Source organism: Macrotis lagotis, chromosome X (assembly GCF_037893015.1).
Source record: "Macrotis lagotis isolate mMagLag1 chromosome X, bilby.v1.9.chrom.fasta, whole genome shotgun sequence".
In the NCBI taxonomy this organism is placed as follows: Eukaryota; Metazoa; Chordata; class Mammalia; order Peramelemorphia; family Peramelidae; genus Macrotis; species Macrotis lagotis.
In genome coordinates this window covers 493,771,553-493,789,127 of record NC_133666.1, presented here as the reverse complement: position 1 = coordinate 493,789,127, position 17,575 = coordinate 493,771,553, and the positions used below count along the sequence as shown (strand labels likewise).

At 36.3% G+C, this 17,575-nt stretch overlaps 1 protein-coding gene across 1 annotated transcript in view; it reads right to left on the bottom strand.

The window, feature by feature from the left end:
* Positions 1-224: 224 nt before the first annotated feature.
* The window catches only part of CNDP2 (carnosine dipeptidase 2), a 34,601-nt gene continuing 17,250 nt past the window's right edge, over positions 225-17,575 (bottom strand). The window contains exons 4-12 of the mRNA XM_074201289.1: positions 15,020-15,182; positions 12,375-12,463; positions 11,478-11,678; positions 10,372-10,456; positions 9,035-9,195; positions 4,982-5,146; positions 3,471-3,612; positions 2,352-2,499; positions 225-1,038 (exon numbers count right to left, since the gene is read on the bottom strand). Coding sequence (XP_074057390.1) covers positions 972-1,038; positions 2,352-2,499; positions 3,471-3,612; positions 4,982-5,146; positions 9,035-9,195; positions 10,372-10,456; positions 11,478-11,678; positions 12,375-12,463; positions 15,020-15,182 — 1,221 coding nt within the window. The 3' untranslated portion in view covers positions 225-971. The remainder of the gene's footprint in view (positions 1,039-2,351; positions 2,500-3,470; positions 3,613-4,981; positions 5,147-9,034; positions 9,196-10,371; positions 10,457-11,477; positions 11,679-12,374; positions 12,464-15,019; positions 15,183-17,575) is intronic.

Below are 17,575 nucleotides of genomic sequence, written 5' to 3'. Positions count from 1 at the left end.
CCAAGTTGTAGATACAAATCAATGAATACTTCAGTGAATACTTCAGAACAAACCATGAGGATTCATTTGAAATTTTTATTTAGCAGCACATACAAGAAAAAAACAAAAGAATTATTATGGTTATATTCAATGGAGTTTGTCAATGTCTAAAGACAGGAAAGACCAATTGCCAAAATTTTGAAGAGAATTAACAATTCACTGCAGTGCTGAAAGAGAATGAGATGTTAACAAAAGCCATACTACTTAAATAGTTCCTTTAATAAAAGTGAATTGGCTAAAAAAAAAAAAGACTCAGATAAGGAATAAAATAGACAAGGAATGTGGAAAATAGTTAAAAGGCTATTCTTTTAAAAGAAAATAAAAAACTTGTTACTAATGTTAATTCAAGCTGTAAAATTTTAATCTCTGTATTTTGGGCCAAGAGATTTGAATAAGTTTTTTTTAGAGGACTTAAATTTTTTTTAGATTGGGGTTCAAGAATAAATTTTAAGATGGTCTATAAACTTATTTCAGGGAAAAAAACTTATTTTTCACTGACTTCTAAGGAAATTCAGCATTTTCTTCAATTATAATTTTAGAAAACAAAATATTAATCTGCTTCATCAGACTGCTCAAAGGTCTATGACACAGACAAGGCTAAGAATTCCTGTTTTAGTGGAATATCCATTTGAGGGAAAAAAAAGTAATTTCATAGCAATGTTGGAAACAGAGCACTGAGATAATGACATGTAAATTCTGAGCCTCCTTGGGAATCAAATATAAATATTTGACAGCCTTGTGTCTCTAAGCGGTTCCAGTTTTACAAAATAGGGGTGTGTATAGTAATGGCAGATGTTCAAGGCTTTTGTAAGTATTTGTTTTTATAGATGGAAGAGAAAAATAAAAGGCCTCCTAATGAAAAATGGTCCAATGACCAGATTAACCAATTTTCCAGTTAGATATGTTACTCTCCAAAGTGGGGAATATTTGACTCAGTTCAGTTGAGATACTTCATAAAGGTATGCACCCAGCATTTTGGTCCCTTCTATGTAGTTATACCTAAAGGAAAATAAGAGAGGGTTATCAAATCGGCTTCTATCATAAGGTTCAATAGCTACAATGTGCAGAGCACACATATACTTTAACTCCTAGGAAAAAAACAAAAAATCTAGACCAAGTCCTATATTTAACTTCTTTATCTTCTTCATGAAATCAAAATCTGCCCCACCAATCATCTCACTGCTTTTATAACTCAACATATAAGTAAGAAAGACGAGGTAAGAAGCAACTACAATTAACTAGAGAATTAACATTATCTTGCTTTTTTTCCCCACTACTCCTCAAAAATTTGGACAGGGGAGGGCAGAGGGATTACACAAAGAGTCTGACCTCCAAAGAGTCTACTCTATGTCAATAAATCACTTCTTAGTCTTTAAAGTTACTTATAAATTTCTAGAACCGGAGCTGTGAACTCATCCAACCTTTCTGGAGAGCAATTTGGAATTATGTTCAAACGGCAACAAAAAATGTGTATAACCTTTGATCCAGCAATACTACTACTGAATCTATACCCTGAAGAGATCATGAAAAAGGGTGAAAACATCACTTGTACAAAAACAGTCATAGCAGCCCTGTTTGTGGTGGCAAAGAATTGGAAATTGAGTGAATGCCCATCAACTGGGGAATGACAACAAATTGTGGTATATGTACATTATAGAACACTAATGTTCTATTAGAAACCAGGTAGGATGGAAATTCAGGGAAGCCTGGAAGGATTTGCATGAACAGATGCTGAGATGGAAAGAACCAGAACATTGTACACCCTAACAGCAACATGGGGGGGTGATGATCAACCTTAATGGACTTGCTCACTCCATCAGTGCAACAATCAGGCACAATTTTGGGGTATCTGCGATGGAGAATACCATCTTATATTTTATTTTTTTTCCTTAAGGATATGATTGCTCTCTCATCACACTCAACTTAGATCAATGTATACCATGGAAATGATGTAAAGACTAATGCCTTCTGTAGGGGGTGGGGGGGAGGGAAGTGAGATTGGGGGGGAGGGAAGTGAGATTGGGGGGAAAATTGTAAAATTCAAAATCAATTTCACAAAATCAATTTCTAGAACCTATGGAACTAAATGAAGCTATTCAGAACATTTCATGATAATCAGTGGTATTAAATCAATTTTGAATTTTGGGGAAAGTGCATTTTGTTTAATTCTACTAAGAGCAAACATTTACCCAAGAGACTTGGGTAAATAAGTAAGTGTATAGTTTTTTTCTAAAACTACACTACTGTAGTGGAAGACATATAATTCTAGACAAAAGATATAATCAGCTGTTCCTAGGCCCCTTCAGACTTACCTATTGAGTTTTTCATTTTGTGAATGAGCACCATCATCTGCTGATCCAACAGGTAGAAGCATTACATTTTTACCAGTGGCTTCCTGGAAGGTCAAGGTCACAGGAATACTGCCCCCTTCTCTGGTCAAATCTGGTTCAACACCAAAAACTGAGAGGAATTTGGAAAATAGTTAAAAGGTTATTCTTTTAAAAGAAAATCAAAATCTTGTTACCAATGTTGATTTCTATTACTCAAGCTGTAAAATTTTAATCCTTATATTTTGAGTCAAGAAGTTTCAAGAGTGGTGAAGTGTAGAGGACTCAGAGATAAAACTGGGGGTTTGGGGGACAAATACTTTAAGCAGTGACTGGTAAATTAATTATATAAAAGCGTACACATACACTCTTTCCTGGCTGAAGACACTGGATACCAGGGACCAAGAGACTGACCTTATGGAGGATTGGGTGAATTTAAAAGCAGAGAAAACCCTCATTAAAAAATGAATAAAAGCGGATGTCTAGGTGGTGCAGTAGATAGAGCACCGGCCTTGGAGTCAGGAGTACCCGAGTTCAAATCCGGCCTCAGACACTTAATAATTACCTAACTGTGTGGCCTTGGGCAAGCCATTAACTCCATTGCCTTGCAAAAACCTAACAAAAAAAAAACTGAATAAAAGCTATCTATATTGCTGGAAGGAGTTCCCATGCTGAATACAGCATGAATTTTTCAAAACACCCAAGAAAGAAGCAGTATAATGTAATACTTGGTTAACTTACTGTAACAGTGGATAGATGGTAGTTTTAGAATCATAAAGGTCTGGGGTTCAAGTTCTGCCAGTGGCACATGGTATGCTACACATGTGACTCTGGGCAAGTCATAACTTCTCCAGGTCCCAGACAATGCTCTAAGACCATAAATTGCAAATCTGCCTTGATGGGAGACATTTCATATAAGTTCTGCTCAGGGTTCTAATAGCAGATGATTATAGGAATAGCTAAGCTAAAAAGTCAGCATTTGATCCTGGGACTGGCAGGATCAAATGAAAAAAAAAACCAAAACACCCTGCTGGCCTGACCGTGCAATGAGCCCACAAGCTCAGGAGTCTGTCACAAACCCAGATTCTGAGAAAGTATTCTGACCTCTTTGCAGGGCTTTTCTCCCAGCCAGATAATGGGGATGATTGAAGTCAGCCACCCAAGGTTTTCCGCCATGGCCCATGTATGCCTTGAATTTGTTGGGACTCTTCAACTCAGCAAACTTTGCATTCAAGTAACTTACAACCTTTTGTACATAAACAAAAACATGAACAGTTTAGCATAACTTGGCACTAACTAGAATTAATAATTAACAAATACTGGATTTGGATGTGCCTACTCAATACTGTTCTTCACATATGTTAATAGTGAATGAATATTACTGAACTTTTAAGTCATTTCACAGAAGGATAAAACATTGGTAATATTTTAATTACCACAAAGTAACTTCAATAATACTGATCTCACACAAAAGAGGTCTCAGAATAGATGATTACATTGGCCTAAAATTATATTAATTATCATACTTTAAATGATGATGTATATCTTAAGTCAGGACAAAATTGTAATGTTGTCTTATACCTATTTTTATGGGGACCTCAGGTCAAAAGTCTCATTTAATTTAAATTAAGATTTCCATAACATCTAAAAAGTTGTAAGCATTAACCAAGAGTAAAGTACCATAGATGACCATTAGCCCCTAAGGTCAAAGACATTAGTGGTTCTAAGCATATTTAATCTGCCACACTTCTCATAAGTAAAACTGAGATCTCATCTACTTTAGGAAACTTTGTAAAACTAACTAGAAGAGAACTGGTGATTACCCTCTCCCAAACTTGTCTGAATAGGCAATCATCAATCACAAATCCTTTTGCTTCGCTTTCTACTGAGTAGAATTTACAAAACTTTTGTTTTGCTTAAAATGATATTTCACCATAGACATGGTCTTCTTTATCATTAACACAGAATTTGTTATAGCAGGATACATATTTGGGAGCGCTAAATCTTCACTATAAACCTAGGTGCATTTCAGCAATACATTATAGAGGTGACATTTCATACAGTATTGACTTTACCTTATTTGAGCAATTATTTGTATATACTTTCTTTGTAAGAACACATTTATATTGGCTAGATTTGATAACTTTTCATTTTAAACAGTATAAATATGAGGCTAACATTTGGTAGTTATTACTATTAGTCATTAGTCATTCATTTCAATATTCATGACCTGTTCCCAATCAATTTCCGACAAATGAATGTAAAGAAGCTAAAAGTTGGGACCCTGAAACATAGTTTTTTTGTTGTTTTTAGGTTTTTTGCAAGGCAAACAGGGTTAAGTAGCTTGCCCAAGGCCACACAGCTAGGTAATTATTAAGTGTCTGAGACCAGATTTGAACCCAGGTACTCCTGACTCCAGGGCCAGTGCTTTATCCACTATGCCACCTAGCCGCCCCCTGAAGCATGGTTTTAAAGAAATTTACAATGGCAAGCTTAATAAATTGCAATTCTGACTATTAGAAAACAGGACAACCATTATATTATACAGCATACACACACACACACACACACACACACACACACACGTTATACAACTGTATAAATATATATTATACCTGTTTTTCGACATCCTCAGGTACCATATCTGGCACCAATCTTATTGAGAACTTGCCAGTCACTTTTCGGGGAATCACAGTTTTAGCTCCTGTTCCAGAGAAGGCTCCTTCAATTCCATGGAGAGAGAGAGATGGGTATCTCCATCTGTGCATTAAGATTTTTTCCTATAGGAGAAAGACCACATACTTAATGGGGTTAAAGAAAATAACATGATTTCTTGCTTTGGCTTTGAATGTAAATGCTGTTAGTCACTTGCTTCTAGAGATTGGAAATGAAAATCAGATATTTGATAGGTACATTGAGCCTTACTTCACTTGGTGGCAAATCTGAATAAAATGGCATACAATGGCATTCACCATCTTAAGGCTCTGGAGTCAGATTTGTAACCACCAATATCCAAGAATCCAAGTTATGAAGTTATTGCTTATTTTATAAAGTCCAATGAAATATGTTAAAACTAAATAATATACCTATGCTCCAATCAACCCTAATTTTATTGAAGTGTGGAGGTTATGATAAGAAAGCAGAAGCTCTAGCAGAATCTACCAAGTTGGGAAGGAAAATTATAAACTCAGTTGTGAACTGTGGGTTTCTCTTCCATGGGCCAGCCTAAATCTGGAGAGATATTTCACCATCATGTTGCCCACCAAGTAATTTCTTTTTTAAACTCATGAGGTCCATTTAATAGGATGTGACAGTGGTGATTTTCACTGGAGAGGTAGAACTCAAACTGACAAAAAAAAAAAATCATAAATTTTTTACAGTAGTAGTTTTCTGAAACACACACACACACACACACACACACACACACACACACATATATAGTTGGATTGTACTACACTATATTCATTGTTGAAATGAGATTGAGATTTTTCTCCCTTAAAATTTTAATCAACAATAAAGGCAGTTAAGTATAATGAAATGGATAGTATAAATCTATACTCCAGAAAGGCCTGGGTTCAAGCGTCAACTCTGACACAAACTGGCTTCAACTTTGGGCAGAAGGTACTAGCCAGTGTGGGTTAAAGGAGGCTTTCCTCACCAGGGGATACTTTACACCAATGAAATCACAGGTCTGATGATGCCTAAACATCAACAAAACCAAATAAAATGTCGGCTATTTATATGACCCTAAATGAAATTCAACCATATCCATACAGTATGCTTTTACCTACTAAACTCCTGATGAACTTTCCCTGGCCTTATTTCTTTTACATTTGTAGTTACCATGTAGTGTGTTCTTCATTTGCTTGTGTGATTTTACAATGGTGGATAAATATCTAGTTAAAATGGCAAGAGAGCATGAGACAGCGGGAAGAACCGTAGAGATAAAATCACGAGGACCTGAATTCAAAAGATAATAATGTGGTTTACTCCCAAAGTATTACTTTAGTTCAATCATCACCTCTAAGCCTGTTGGTTTATCTCTAAAATGAGGGGGACTAGACTTGACCTCTTATGATTACTTCCAACTCTAAATTGCTACAATTCTGAGGCCAAAAAGAAAAAAAATGTGTATATATCACAAAATCCATAACTAACTCTAATGCTAATTTTGTATATCATATAATAGAGGCAAAGTGAGAGTGGCAAAAAAGCTGGCTTCAGAGCCAGGAAGAGCTGAGTTCAAGCCCTACCTTGGACATAAACTGTAATGCTGGACAGTCACTTCACTTCTCAATGTTTTGGGCAACCTTCTAAGAGTCTAAGTTACAGAGGGAAGGAGGGATGACCAGTGTTGGTGGAATACATGTCCTCAATCAAGAGTCCCCAAACCTGAAGAAATGATGGGTCCAATACTGTTTCTAGCCTACTCTAGCATATATCCAGGTGGTAACCATGGTGAAGAGATCATATGTAAATATAACCACATGGAGATCAAGCAAGTTTATGTTGAAGAAAAGAAGACTCAGGAAAAAATGGGATTAATTATTCAGAATACTTAAGGAGTGTAATGTAAAAGAGGCTGATCTCTTGGTTTTTTTGCCCAACAGAAAGAATTAGAATGAATGGGAAATTAGGAAGATGCAAACTTTTAGTCTAAAAAGACTTCTTAACTGGGGTTATCCAAAATGGGAATGGCCTACTTCAAAAATACACTCCCTGTCACTGGAAGTTTAAAAAAAACACCCAGCCCTCATCAAGTCAACCTTAAGTCTGCATTCCTTGGGGTGAGACCCAGAAGCCCCTTTTAACTCAGCAATGCTATGATCAAAACAAAACAGAAGTAAATGGGGGCCATAGGCTAAGTACAACCATCCTGGGCTGTATACCCCGGTTTCTCAAGATGCAAGGGCAAGTTTTTGTTAAGGAAGTTAAAGGAAATAACTATGATCATGCCTGGTATTTAGGGAAGATAACGCATTGAGGTAAGTAGTGCAACATTTTTGTCACTAATACTTAAGTAAAAAAAATCTTTCCTCCTCATTTCCAAAGTTTCAGTTAATATTACTGATTTTATGACCAAACCTTACAAACACTGACAGAACAGGCATTTCAACAGATCATTTGAAGAATGACAGGATTAAAGGGGAGGAGGGAGGACAGAATCAACCTATGTTTGAGACATAGGAGCCTTTGGCACAGTTTACTACAAGCTACTAGCTTTTTGATGTTCTTCAGGAAGAGGCAATCAAATTATCTCTAGAGTATTTAGAAATCCTTGAATAAAGATACTCTTTTATCCTAGATTATCTCACATAGCCAACTATGCAAAAAACAAACAAGAACAAAAAACCTACTTCATATGCCATGATGGAATAGAAATTTTATATTGGCACTGACAGATTTTACATCTGAAATACAGAGTGGTCTCAGTCTAATGAAGGACCAATGTGTTGATAAAATAAAACAAAACCTTTGTCTAGACAGAGTCATTAAATTTTAGCCCTAGAATATATCTTAGAAATCATGTAAACCAATCACCTTAAATTAGAGATAAGCAGCTGAATTAGAAAGGCTGATTTAGCCAAAGTCATAAGACTGGGAATAGAACCCTGGTCTCCTAACTTCTAAACCAGTTTCTACCATGCCCATGCTGTCTCCAGGATTTATTTCTAAAATAGTTTACTGGTTTTCTATTATCATAAATGCAAAGATTTTAAGTGAGGTCAGTTTGCCTTTAAAGAAACCAAGAAGGGGCAGCTAGATGGCGCATCGGATAGAGCACCGGCCCTGGAGTCAGGAGTACCTGAGTTCAAATCCAGCCTCAGACACTTAATAATTACCTAGCTGTGTGGCCTTGGGCAAGCCACTTAACCCCATTGCCTTGCAAAAACCTAAAAAACAAACAAACCAACCAAACAAACAAACAAAAAGAAACTAAGAGACAAAGATTAGAAACTAGAAAATTAATAAGTATTCTGTAGGTATAAAGACATCCATTCTCTAGTCTGATCCCTAAAAGGACCCAGTGATCTCTACTTCTATACTGATTTGATGTGACTCTAAAATCAACAACCAACCTAAAGCAAAATTCAAAGGTGACAGTTCAGCAGGGCAGAAGAAAACAAAAAATCCTTTATCAAAATGGGTTAAAACCACCACAAACAAGAGTAAGAACTGTTAGCAAAAAGTAGCCAGAACTTCAATTTTTAGATTATCATGGACTACATCAATTTTGTCTTAACACAATGAATTAAATGCATCTAGGACTTGTGACTTCCAAATATATAGATTAAAATGTGCTGATAAACTTGAGTTACTGACAACTCTGAGATTAACTGATTTATTCATGGTCACCTGGCTAGTAAGTGGTAGGCTCTGAAAAACAGCTTACCATCTTAACCCTGGTCCTGGCAGGGAGAAGATGGAGCTGTGTGTGGAGCCATATGACAGAAGACTGTGCCATATGGCAAGTCCCTGTCAAGGATCCTGATATTGATTTTATCAATTTTCTCTTCTTATCTCTTGTGACTCAAAGCAGTTCCAAGGGAGAAATTGTTTATTTTTTTGGTTTTCTTTGCTTTTGGACACTCACAAACACAGGACTTACCAATAGTCAAGCCTCAAGATTCGATAGATGCATGCATGCATAAACTGAGAACCCATACCTTTGTGTCATGGAGAAGTGACTCTGCTCCTACATCTTTTGCATATTCTTCCAAATCAAAGTCAATCTTTTCATACAACAAACGCTCCTCATCAGTAACAGGAGCCACTGCTTCATTAATACCAGGGATGAGAATATGTCCTTTTCGGTCCACCAAGGAGCCTACAGAAAAATGACATATTAAAAACTCTCCATAAATATCCAATACTTTACCACTTTACTATGCTACTATATAGTACATAACAAGTGATTGCTGACTTGAGTGTATCACTCTCTAAGGTCTCTGATGCCTCATTGTAGCACAAAGGCAAAGATGAATTTTTGAAAACCAGGCCAATGGAGCACAAACTCTGGACAGTTCCAATCAAGGAGGAAAGACTTTGAGCATGACATAGTGAGGAATGGCCAAGTTCAGAAACATTAATCATCAGAAGGTTGGCCACAAATAATCAGCAACTCATAAAAGAAGGTAGTGAGGTGGGGGTACAATGAATAGAGGGCCAGGCTGGAGTCAGGAAGATGTGTTCCTTCTTGAATTCAAATCTGGTCTCAGACCCTGGGCAAATCACTTGCCTCAGTTTCCTCATCTGTAAAATGGGTTGGAGAAAAAAAATGTCAAACTACTCCAGTATCTTTGCCAAAAAAACCCCAAATGGGATCACAAAGAGTCAGATGTGACTGAGAATAACTAAACAATAACAACTCATAAAAATATCTAAGGTAGATAAGGGCTGTGTTTAAGTAGAGAGAGTACCCTCTATAGATAGTCAAATTTTTGAAGTATAAACTATATTTAGTATAAAAAAACAAACTATGCTGAATCCTTAATAGTCATACTACTCAGAGTGAGAGGAGAAAGGACTGAGTACTGAAGGATCCGAGGGAAGCTATGACATGGTCAATCCAACATGAGTCTTGTGTGATACTAACACTGTATAGACAGTAACATGAATTACAAACATGATTCCAATATACTTCAGTCTTTTTTCAAAAATTTTGCAGAGGCCTTGGCTGTGATGAACAGGTATAGTTCTGGAAGCTAAGCCTCCTTATCACTGGACAGACAAAAAAGGCCTCTACAAAAAATACAGTCCACCAAGATTGCATGAAAATGTCATACAGTTGAACTGAGCTAATTTGGTGAACCAAGATGCACATGGAAGCAAATTTCTGGCAAATTTTCAATAGTGTACACACAGAGAAATCATTGATGAATCTCACTTAACATTTTTTCCCCCAAATCAATAAATATTGACCAAATATCATACATAACTTCTGCTTTAATGTAAAGAAATGATTGATTGTGCTTTGTAAAAATTCCTTGGTAACTGAGCTTACCCATCAGAGTAATGAGATCAGACATGGCTTCATGCACCGAGCCACCATAGACACCAGAATGAAGGTCTTTGTCAGAGCATTCCACCTAATTTGAAATAAGCATAATCTTACTTAGAAGCTTGATGGTGGAACTTTAATAAAGGGGAGCATAAATTATATTTGTTCATGAATAAAAACTGCCCCCCAATGTAAAAATCATGAATTCTTCAAATTATGGGGCTTTAGTGGAAACTGAAAAACTAGGCACAAATTTGAGAGATGTCACTGAAAATTATTCATGGAAGTTTCCATTTACTTTTCAAATCCCCTGGCATGAAGGAATGCAAACTGTTTCAAAATGTGATGACTAAATTTACTAAGGGATAATACTAAGATTTACACTAACACTTCAGTTAACTTGCATAGAAAATGAATAGTTCCATATAAACTAATGTTTTGGGGGAAAATTCTGTTAATTTTAACTCTTGGAAAAATTTATGATTAAAGTTCTTCTATTTTTCTATGTTATAGAATTTAATCTTTTCTTGACAGTTAACCATCCTTTTAAGAATAGTCATCCATCTGACAAACATCTGTTCATTATTATATGATAACTTATGATGGGGTGCCCTTCCTTATACCAAAGAGCTGTGCTTGTCTTTTTCTGCTTTCTTATAAAGATATTTTTTTCTTGTGCTTTCATGACTCTGCTGCTATTCCTATGTACAATGTCACTTTGACTGCCTGTTCATTTTTCTGTCAAGTAGCAGAAAATCTCCATCCAGGTTGATAGCTGCTGACCTCTAAGTAGATGAATTTCATTTATCAAGACCATACTGGGAGAAACCTCTGGCTTTCAGGCTATTTTCTCTCTTTGCTGTTAAAGATGATAACTTTGTATTTTTTTGACCTATGGATTTGAGTCCTGTTTTGGATGGCCAGAAATCTGACCTCTGTACAAGAGAGGTAATCCAGGACACCAAATACAACACAATAGTTATTTATCTAGAAAAAGAAACTGGTTAAATCTATAATTGTGATGCTTTCATATCAAATACATGTTAATAGAGGAAAATAGGACAGGTGGCCAATGGGTTAAAAAAAAAAGATGAAACTCAGAAGCCTACCTCTATAAAAAAGTAGCAAATTCCTCTGAGGCCATATGTAATACAGGGTTTCTTTTTTCCCAACCAGTAGTTGTCAGAGATACAAACATAATCCACATCGTTGAAGAAAGTATCTTTCTTGGAGAAAATCAAGTCATCCAGGCCTTCTGAACCAGATTCCTCCATGCCTTCTAGACAAAATTTGATATTGACAGGGATATCCTTTGGAAATGAAATAAGAAATCTTAGTAAACGTTTAGCTAATTCATGCTTTTGTATATCTAAGAAAGATTTTGGTCAAACTAGACTGCCAATGTTGTAGCTACTGTTAAAGTGGAAATAAATCTCAGACTTTCTAGGACAATTTATGTTTCAGGAGAAGAAACTAAATTTGTAAAAAAAAAAAAAAAGAATACCTTTTCAGACTATATATCTCAATTTTGTTTCAGAAAATACAGTTACCATACATGTAACTGGAGCCAAACTTCTAGATCTATTCCTGCCCCTGACAAATTAAATCAAGATTGTGCAAGTGGGAAATGTCCCCAGTAAGAGAAATAGATTAGGAGATATTTTTGCCAATAAATAGCCATGTAAACTTAATAAGTTTATTTAATATGGGCCTTAAATGTCACACTTGTAAAACAAGGGAATAAGAAAAGTATCTTTAAAGTCCCTTCCAGTTCTAACTTCCTCTCTCTTTCTCTCTCTCTCTGAGCACAGTAAAAGTTAAATTTTAACTAGAAGTTAATGGGGGAAAAAGGCATAGTCATTTGTGTTAGTGATGATACACAGAATTATGTTTCAAACTCCAAGGACTCAATCTTTACTAAGAATTTTATAGTGAAGGAGATTATCCAGGTACCTCTTGGATAAGAAGCAAGGTGCACTTGGCAAAATGGGATATGATTGACATACCTGATTTATTTGTTGGAAAGCTTCTAGGGCATTCAACCAGCCAAGTACGGGTCCCTTGTCATCAGTTGCACCTCTTCCATACAGTTTTCCTAGAAGAAGCATCAGTAAATTTCTGGAGCCATGAGTAAAATGAAGGGAAAGTTCATTTCAAGGAAACATCCAATATCTTGACTCTAGACCAGACAATCTAACTTTCTTCTCTGAGTCAAAAGAAGCACTAATTTAAATCCATAAGACAATCATCCCTATTCTGAATGTCTAGTCAGGTTATCAATGGGCATATTAATCTACTATAATCAGGCCCTGTAGCTTACAACAGGTGCAGAATTGACCAGTGTAATTGACAAAGGGTCATGATTTTCCCTTACTGCTACACAAAATCATGATCTTATGAGACCATATCTTTTCTGCCCTCTTTTTCACTCTTAGCACAGCATACTTTAACATGGAAGACACTATCATTTTGTGAAATGAATATCAGGCAGAAGTGACTCATGCCATTCACTGTGTGAATATATATTAAATGCTTATGCCATTCACTGTGTGTATATACACTGAAATGCAACTTGAGGGGCACCTATGTGGCACAGTGGGTAGAGCACCAGCCCTGGAGTCAGGAAGATCTGAGTTCAAATGTGACCTCAGACACATAAAAATTGCCTAGATTTGTGGCCTTGGGCAAGTCATTTAACCCCATTGCCTTAAATAAATAAAAATTTTAAAAAAAGAATGAAATTAAATTAATTTTTAAAAAATGTAGTGTGAGGTCTTTCAAGGGGCATATTGCTTTAATTAATGTGATTAACAAAATTATACTATTAATACATTTGTAATGTACATTTTCTCTCCACCTTTGTTTCTTTTAGAACAATCCATTTAGAACTGCATATGGCTAAAGGGCATCAGACAAGCTTCCAAGCAGACAGGCTGAGTGAGACAGACATGGATGTTCTGCTTTGACACCAGTGGTCAGCCATGGGTTTATGACTGCTTTCCTATCTGAGAGATCATGCTTGTTAATGTAATTTCACTGTTGCAAAAATACTTAGGAGGGGAGTTAGGTGGCATACACTTGGATAGCACACAACACCTGGAGTCAAGTGGACCCAAGTTCAAATCTGACTTCAGACACTTAATAATTGTCTAGGTGTCTGACCTTGGGCAACTCACTTAAACCCATTGCCTTAAATAATTTTTTTTAAAAAACTTAGATTTAGGAAATATACTTAGTCAGTGACATGGTTCTTTTCATCTTGGATGTACCACTACTAACACCACATACATAAAATTTGGACTTGGGTTGAAAGGGTATGGCAATGTGGAAATCATGCTTTATTTGGAGTCATGAAACCTAGGTTTAACTCTGTTACTTGATTATTCTATGTAGCTTAGGTAAGTACCTTGACCTCTCTGGGTCTAATTTGTAAAAGGAGGCACTGGACAAAGTGACCTATGAGATCTCTTCTAGCTCTATGAAATCAGCTAATATATCTCCCACCATTTTCCTTTTCTAAAAGGCTGCAACCTGCATACCAAAGGAGGCTGGGGGGCTAACATAGATGGATAGATGTTGTGATGTTGTGAGAGCAATGTCTACACATATCAGTATGTCTGCTGTATTTAGTACATACCTTCTTTAACCTTTTCTTATTCCCCATGCTTCCTCACTGTTAAAATGTTTTATTTAGTCATTTAAAAAAGAAAAACAGATTCACCTATTGCTAGTAATTAGAAGGGGAAAGGAATGAGTGGAAAAGACCTGCAATGTAGGTTTATATGAGTAGGGTAAGGGTTCAGGATCTTCAGAATTTCTTTTCAGGAGAAAAGGCCATTCCATAACTATAATCCTCCTTTTCTGATGTACTGTTCTCCATTTCCCCATCTTAGTTCCTTATGTTTTATACATTCTTTACCTATCTACCCTATGTTTTATATATTCTTTACTCAACTTAAAGCCTATGAAACATCTCTTAATGGCTTAAATCCAAGAGAAGTCCCCCACTATACAGCAGGGAAGGAGAGATTATTGCTCCTCGGATCTCCTTGAGTAAATTTTTCCTTCATGGAAATGCTATGGATAGACTCCAGATTTCAGATTAGTAAAATAAATTTTTGTGAACTATTCTAGGAACGCAACAACCATGTGTAACATAATAGTTAGCTAGTATTTATACTATATAAATAGATTAGAGTTAGTTAGCAAAACACTTTATAAATATTATCTCATTTTATTCTAACAATAACCCTGGAAGGTAGGTGCCATTTTGCAGAGGAGGAAACTGAGGTAGACAGAGGTCAAATGTTTTGTTCAGGGTCACAGAGCTAGTGAGTTCAAATTGAACTCAGGGCTTTCTTATTGCAGGTTCAGCACTGTATCCACTGTACCACTTGGCTGCCAGATTTCCATTTTCAATGGGATTATGAGTTCCAAAATTCAAGCAACCAATTTACAATCTAATTTTAGAAGAGACTATTTGCTAGCTGCTGACTGAGAGAGACTGCCCAAAATGTAAAGCTGAAAGCTAAGTCCCATTTCATGATTTATCAAAATTAAAGTTTTGGAATATTTCCCTTGGTTTTAGTAGGAAAAATGTTTTTACATTAAAACAAAACCAATTAAAAAATAAGATGTTGTTCTTCCTTACCATCTTTTTCTACCAATGTAAAGGGCTCACTGTCCCAGCCATCTTCCAGGGCTGCTGGTTGTACATCCAGATGACCATAGATACATATGGTTTTCTTTTGGGGATCTGAACCCAGTATGCCAAGTAAAATTGGAGGAAGAGGTATTTCTGAGCCATCATGAAGCTGAGTCAAAAAGCAAACAATCATATCACTTAACTTCTAGCATTAAAAAGATATACAAGGTTGTTATTTAAAGAATATTTCATATTCACAGAATGCTATTTTTATGTTATAGTGAATACCTTTTAATCTTTAGATTTTTCTTAAGGAGGAACAAATTGTCCAAGTAATTCTAAGTTAATGCCTGAAAATTAATTTTCTCATGGACAAAAATTAATACAAGCATAGGAGACATTGTCACAGGACCACCAGTAAGGTGTGCCCTCATCAGAGGGGGTGCTGTGCCTATGAGCAAGATAGAATTGAAGCAGTTCAAAGGAAATATGAGATGTTTAGAGAATTCACCCAGGTGTTCCTATAGACTATTTGTTCCTAACCTGTGGAAGAGCATTCCAATCTAGTGTGCTGGTCTGATCAGTCACAGGTGGACCCACAGTAACCTGACTCTAATAGAAAGATGTCATTTTGATCTTCTTCAATAAGGAAAGGAAAATAAGTAGAGAGGAGAGACTGAAAATTAGGAATTGGGTTATCAAAGGTCATCAAACCAACCAACCAACTGTGCCAAGCACTATGCTAAAAGGTGGTGGTGGAAGAAAACATTAAAGACAAAACAATCCATTCCTGTCCTCCAAGAGCTTCCATTTGGTGGGGAGGAAAATACTTGTGAACAAAATAAATGAAAATAAATGGGGGGGGGTTGGAAGAAGATTAACATTTGGGGGTAATCAGAAAAGAATTTGTGTAAATGATAGTATTTGAAACTTGAAAAGAAAGAATGCCATTCTAGGCACAGGAGCCAGTCTATGCAAAAGTACAGAGATGAAGAACTGAATGTCATCATGAACAGGAAAAAGCAAGAAGGCCAGTCTGGCTGGAAAAAAGAGTATGAGAAGGAAATTAATCTGAAATTGGTCCAAGTAGTAAATACATTCTGTTCTGAATATAATGAGTCTGAGATATCAGGGGTATATACACATGGAGAGATCTATCTCTGCGTGAGTAGTATATGACTAGAGCTCATAAGAGAAGAGAATGATGTAGGTTTGGAAGACATCTGCATAAAGGTGTTAAGTGAACCCACAGGAGATATTACAAAGAGAATAAAAAGTGAGAAGAGTCTTAGAACATAGGGCTTTATCCATACATAGGAATCAGTATTAGGATCTAGCTAAGGGGCAGCTAGTGCATAGAATACTGGCTCTGGAGTCAGGAGGACCTGGAGTTCAGATTAGATCTCAGACACTTAATTGCCTAGTATGACCTCGGGCAAATCACTTAATCCCACTGCCTTAAATAAACAAAGATCTAGATAAGAAGACAGAGGCAGAAAGAAAATCAAGAGCAGTGGCAGCATGAAAACCAAGGGGCAAGAAAACTGACAAGAGGAAGAGTTAGTCAATGGTGCCCAATGCTGCAGAGAAATCAAGGAGTAGCACTGGAAAAAAAAAAAAGATGATTAGTAACCTTAGCAAACAGTAGTCTCACAGATCAGAAATCAGACTGTAGGAGATGGAAGATTCGGGTAGTGAAGCAGAAGTAATAAGCAAAGGAAGTTTTTGTTCTAGGAATTTGCCTATAAAAGGATGAAAAGCTAAAGTGAAAGTGAAAGTTGGGGAGATCTAAACAAATCTATAAGCAGAAAGGAAAATAAGTAGAGAGGAGAGACTGAAAATTAGGAATTGGGTTATCAAAGGTCACAAAGACACAAATAGAGTAATTTATTTCATTAAGAAGGACTATCTTCTCTTTGGAGACAGGTTCAAAGAAGAAGAGGATGGGGGAAATGATGAAGGGATCAGAGGATCACTGAATTCTTTGAATTCATCAATAAATCTTGACCATCTTAGCATGTGAATGAAAACACAGTAGAGCTTTTAAAACTTCTCTAAAGATTTAAATGTTTTTTTGTTCATTTAGAAATCTCAGTGGAATATTATATTTGTTAAACTTTTTAGTAGTATGACTAGTCTGTTGTAGAAAAATCATTTGCAAAGGCCTCCCTTGCTCTTTTCTTCCATTTTTAGTAGTACTTTTTTTTTTAGGTTTTCTTTGCAAGGCAAATGGGGTTAAGTGGCTTGCCCAAGGCCACACAGCTAAGTAATTATTAAGTGTGTGAGGCTGGATTTGAACTCAGGTACTCCTGACTCCAGGGCCGGTGCTCTATCCCACTGCACCACCTAGAGGCTCCTCAGTAGTACTTTTGAGACCCAAGTAGATTTTTTTTGGCAAGGCAATGGGGTTAAGTGACTTGCCCAAGGTCATACAGTTAGGCAATTATTAAATGTTTGAGGATGGCTTTGAAATCAGGTACTCCTGATTTCAGGTACTCCTAGCTGCCTCAGAAGATAATTTTAATAAGATATTGCAGCAGTGATAAAATAGGTAAATACAAA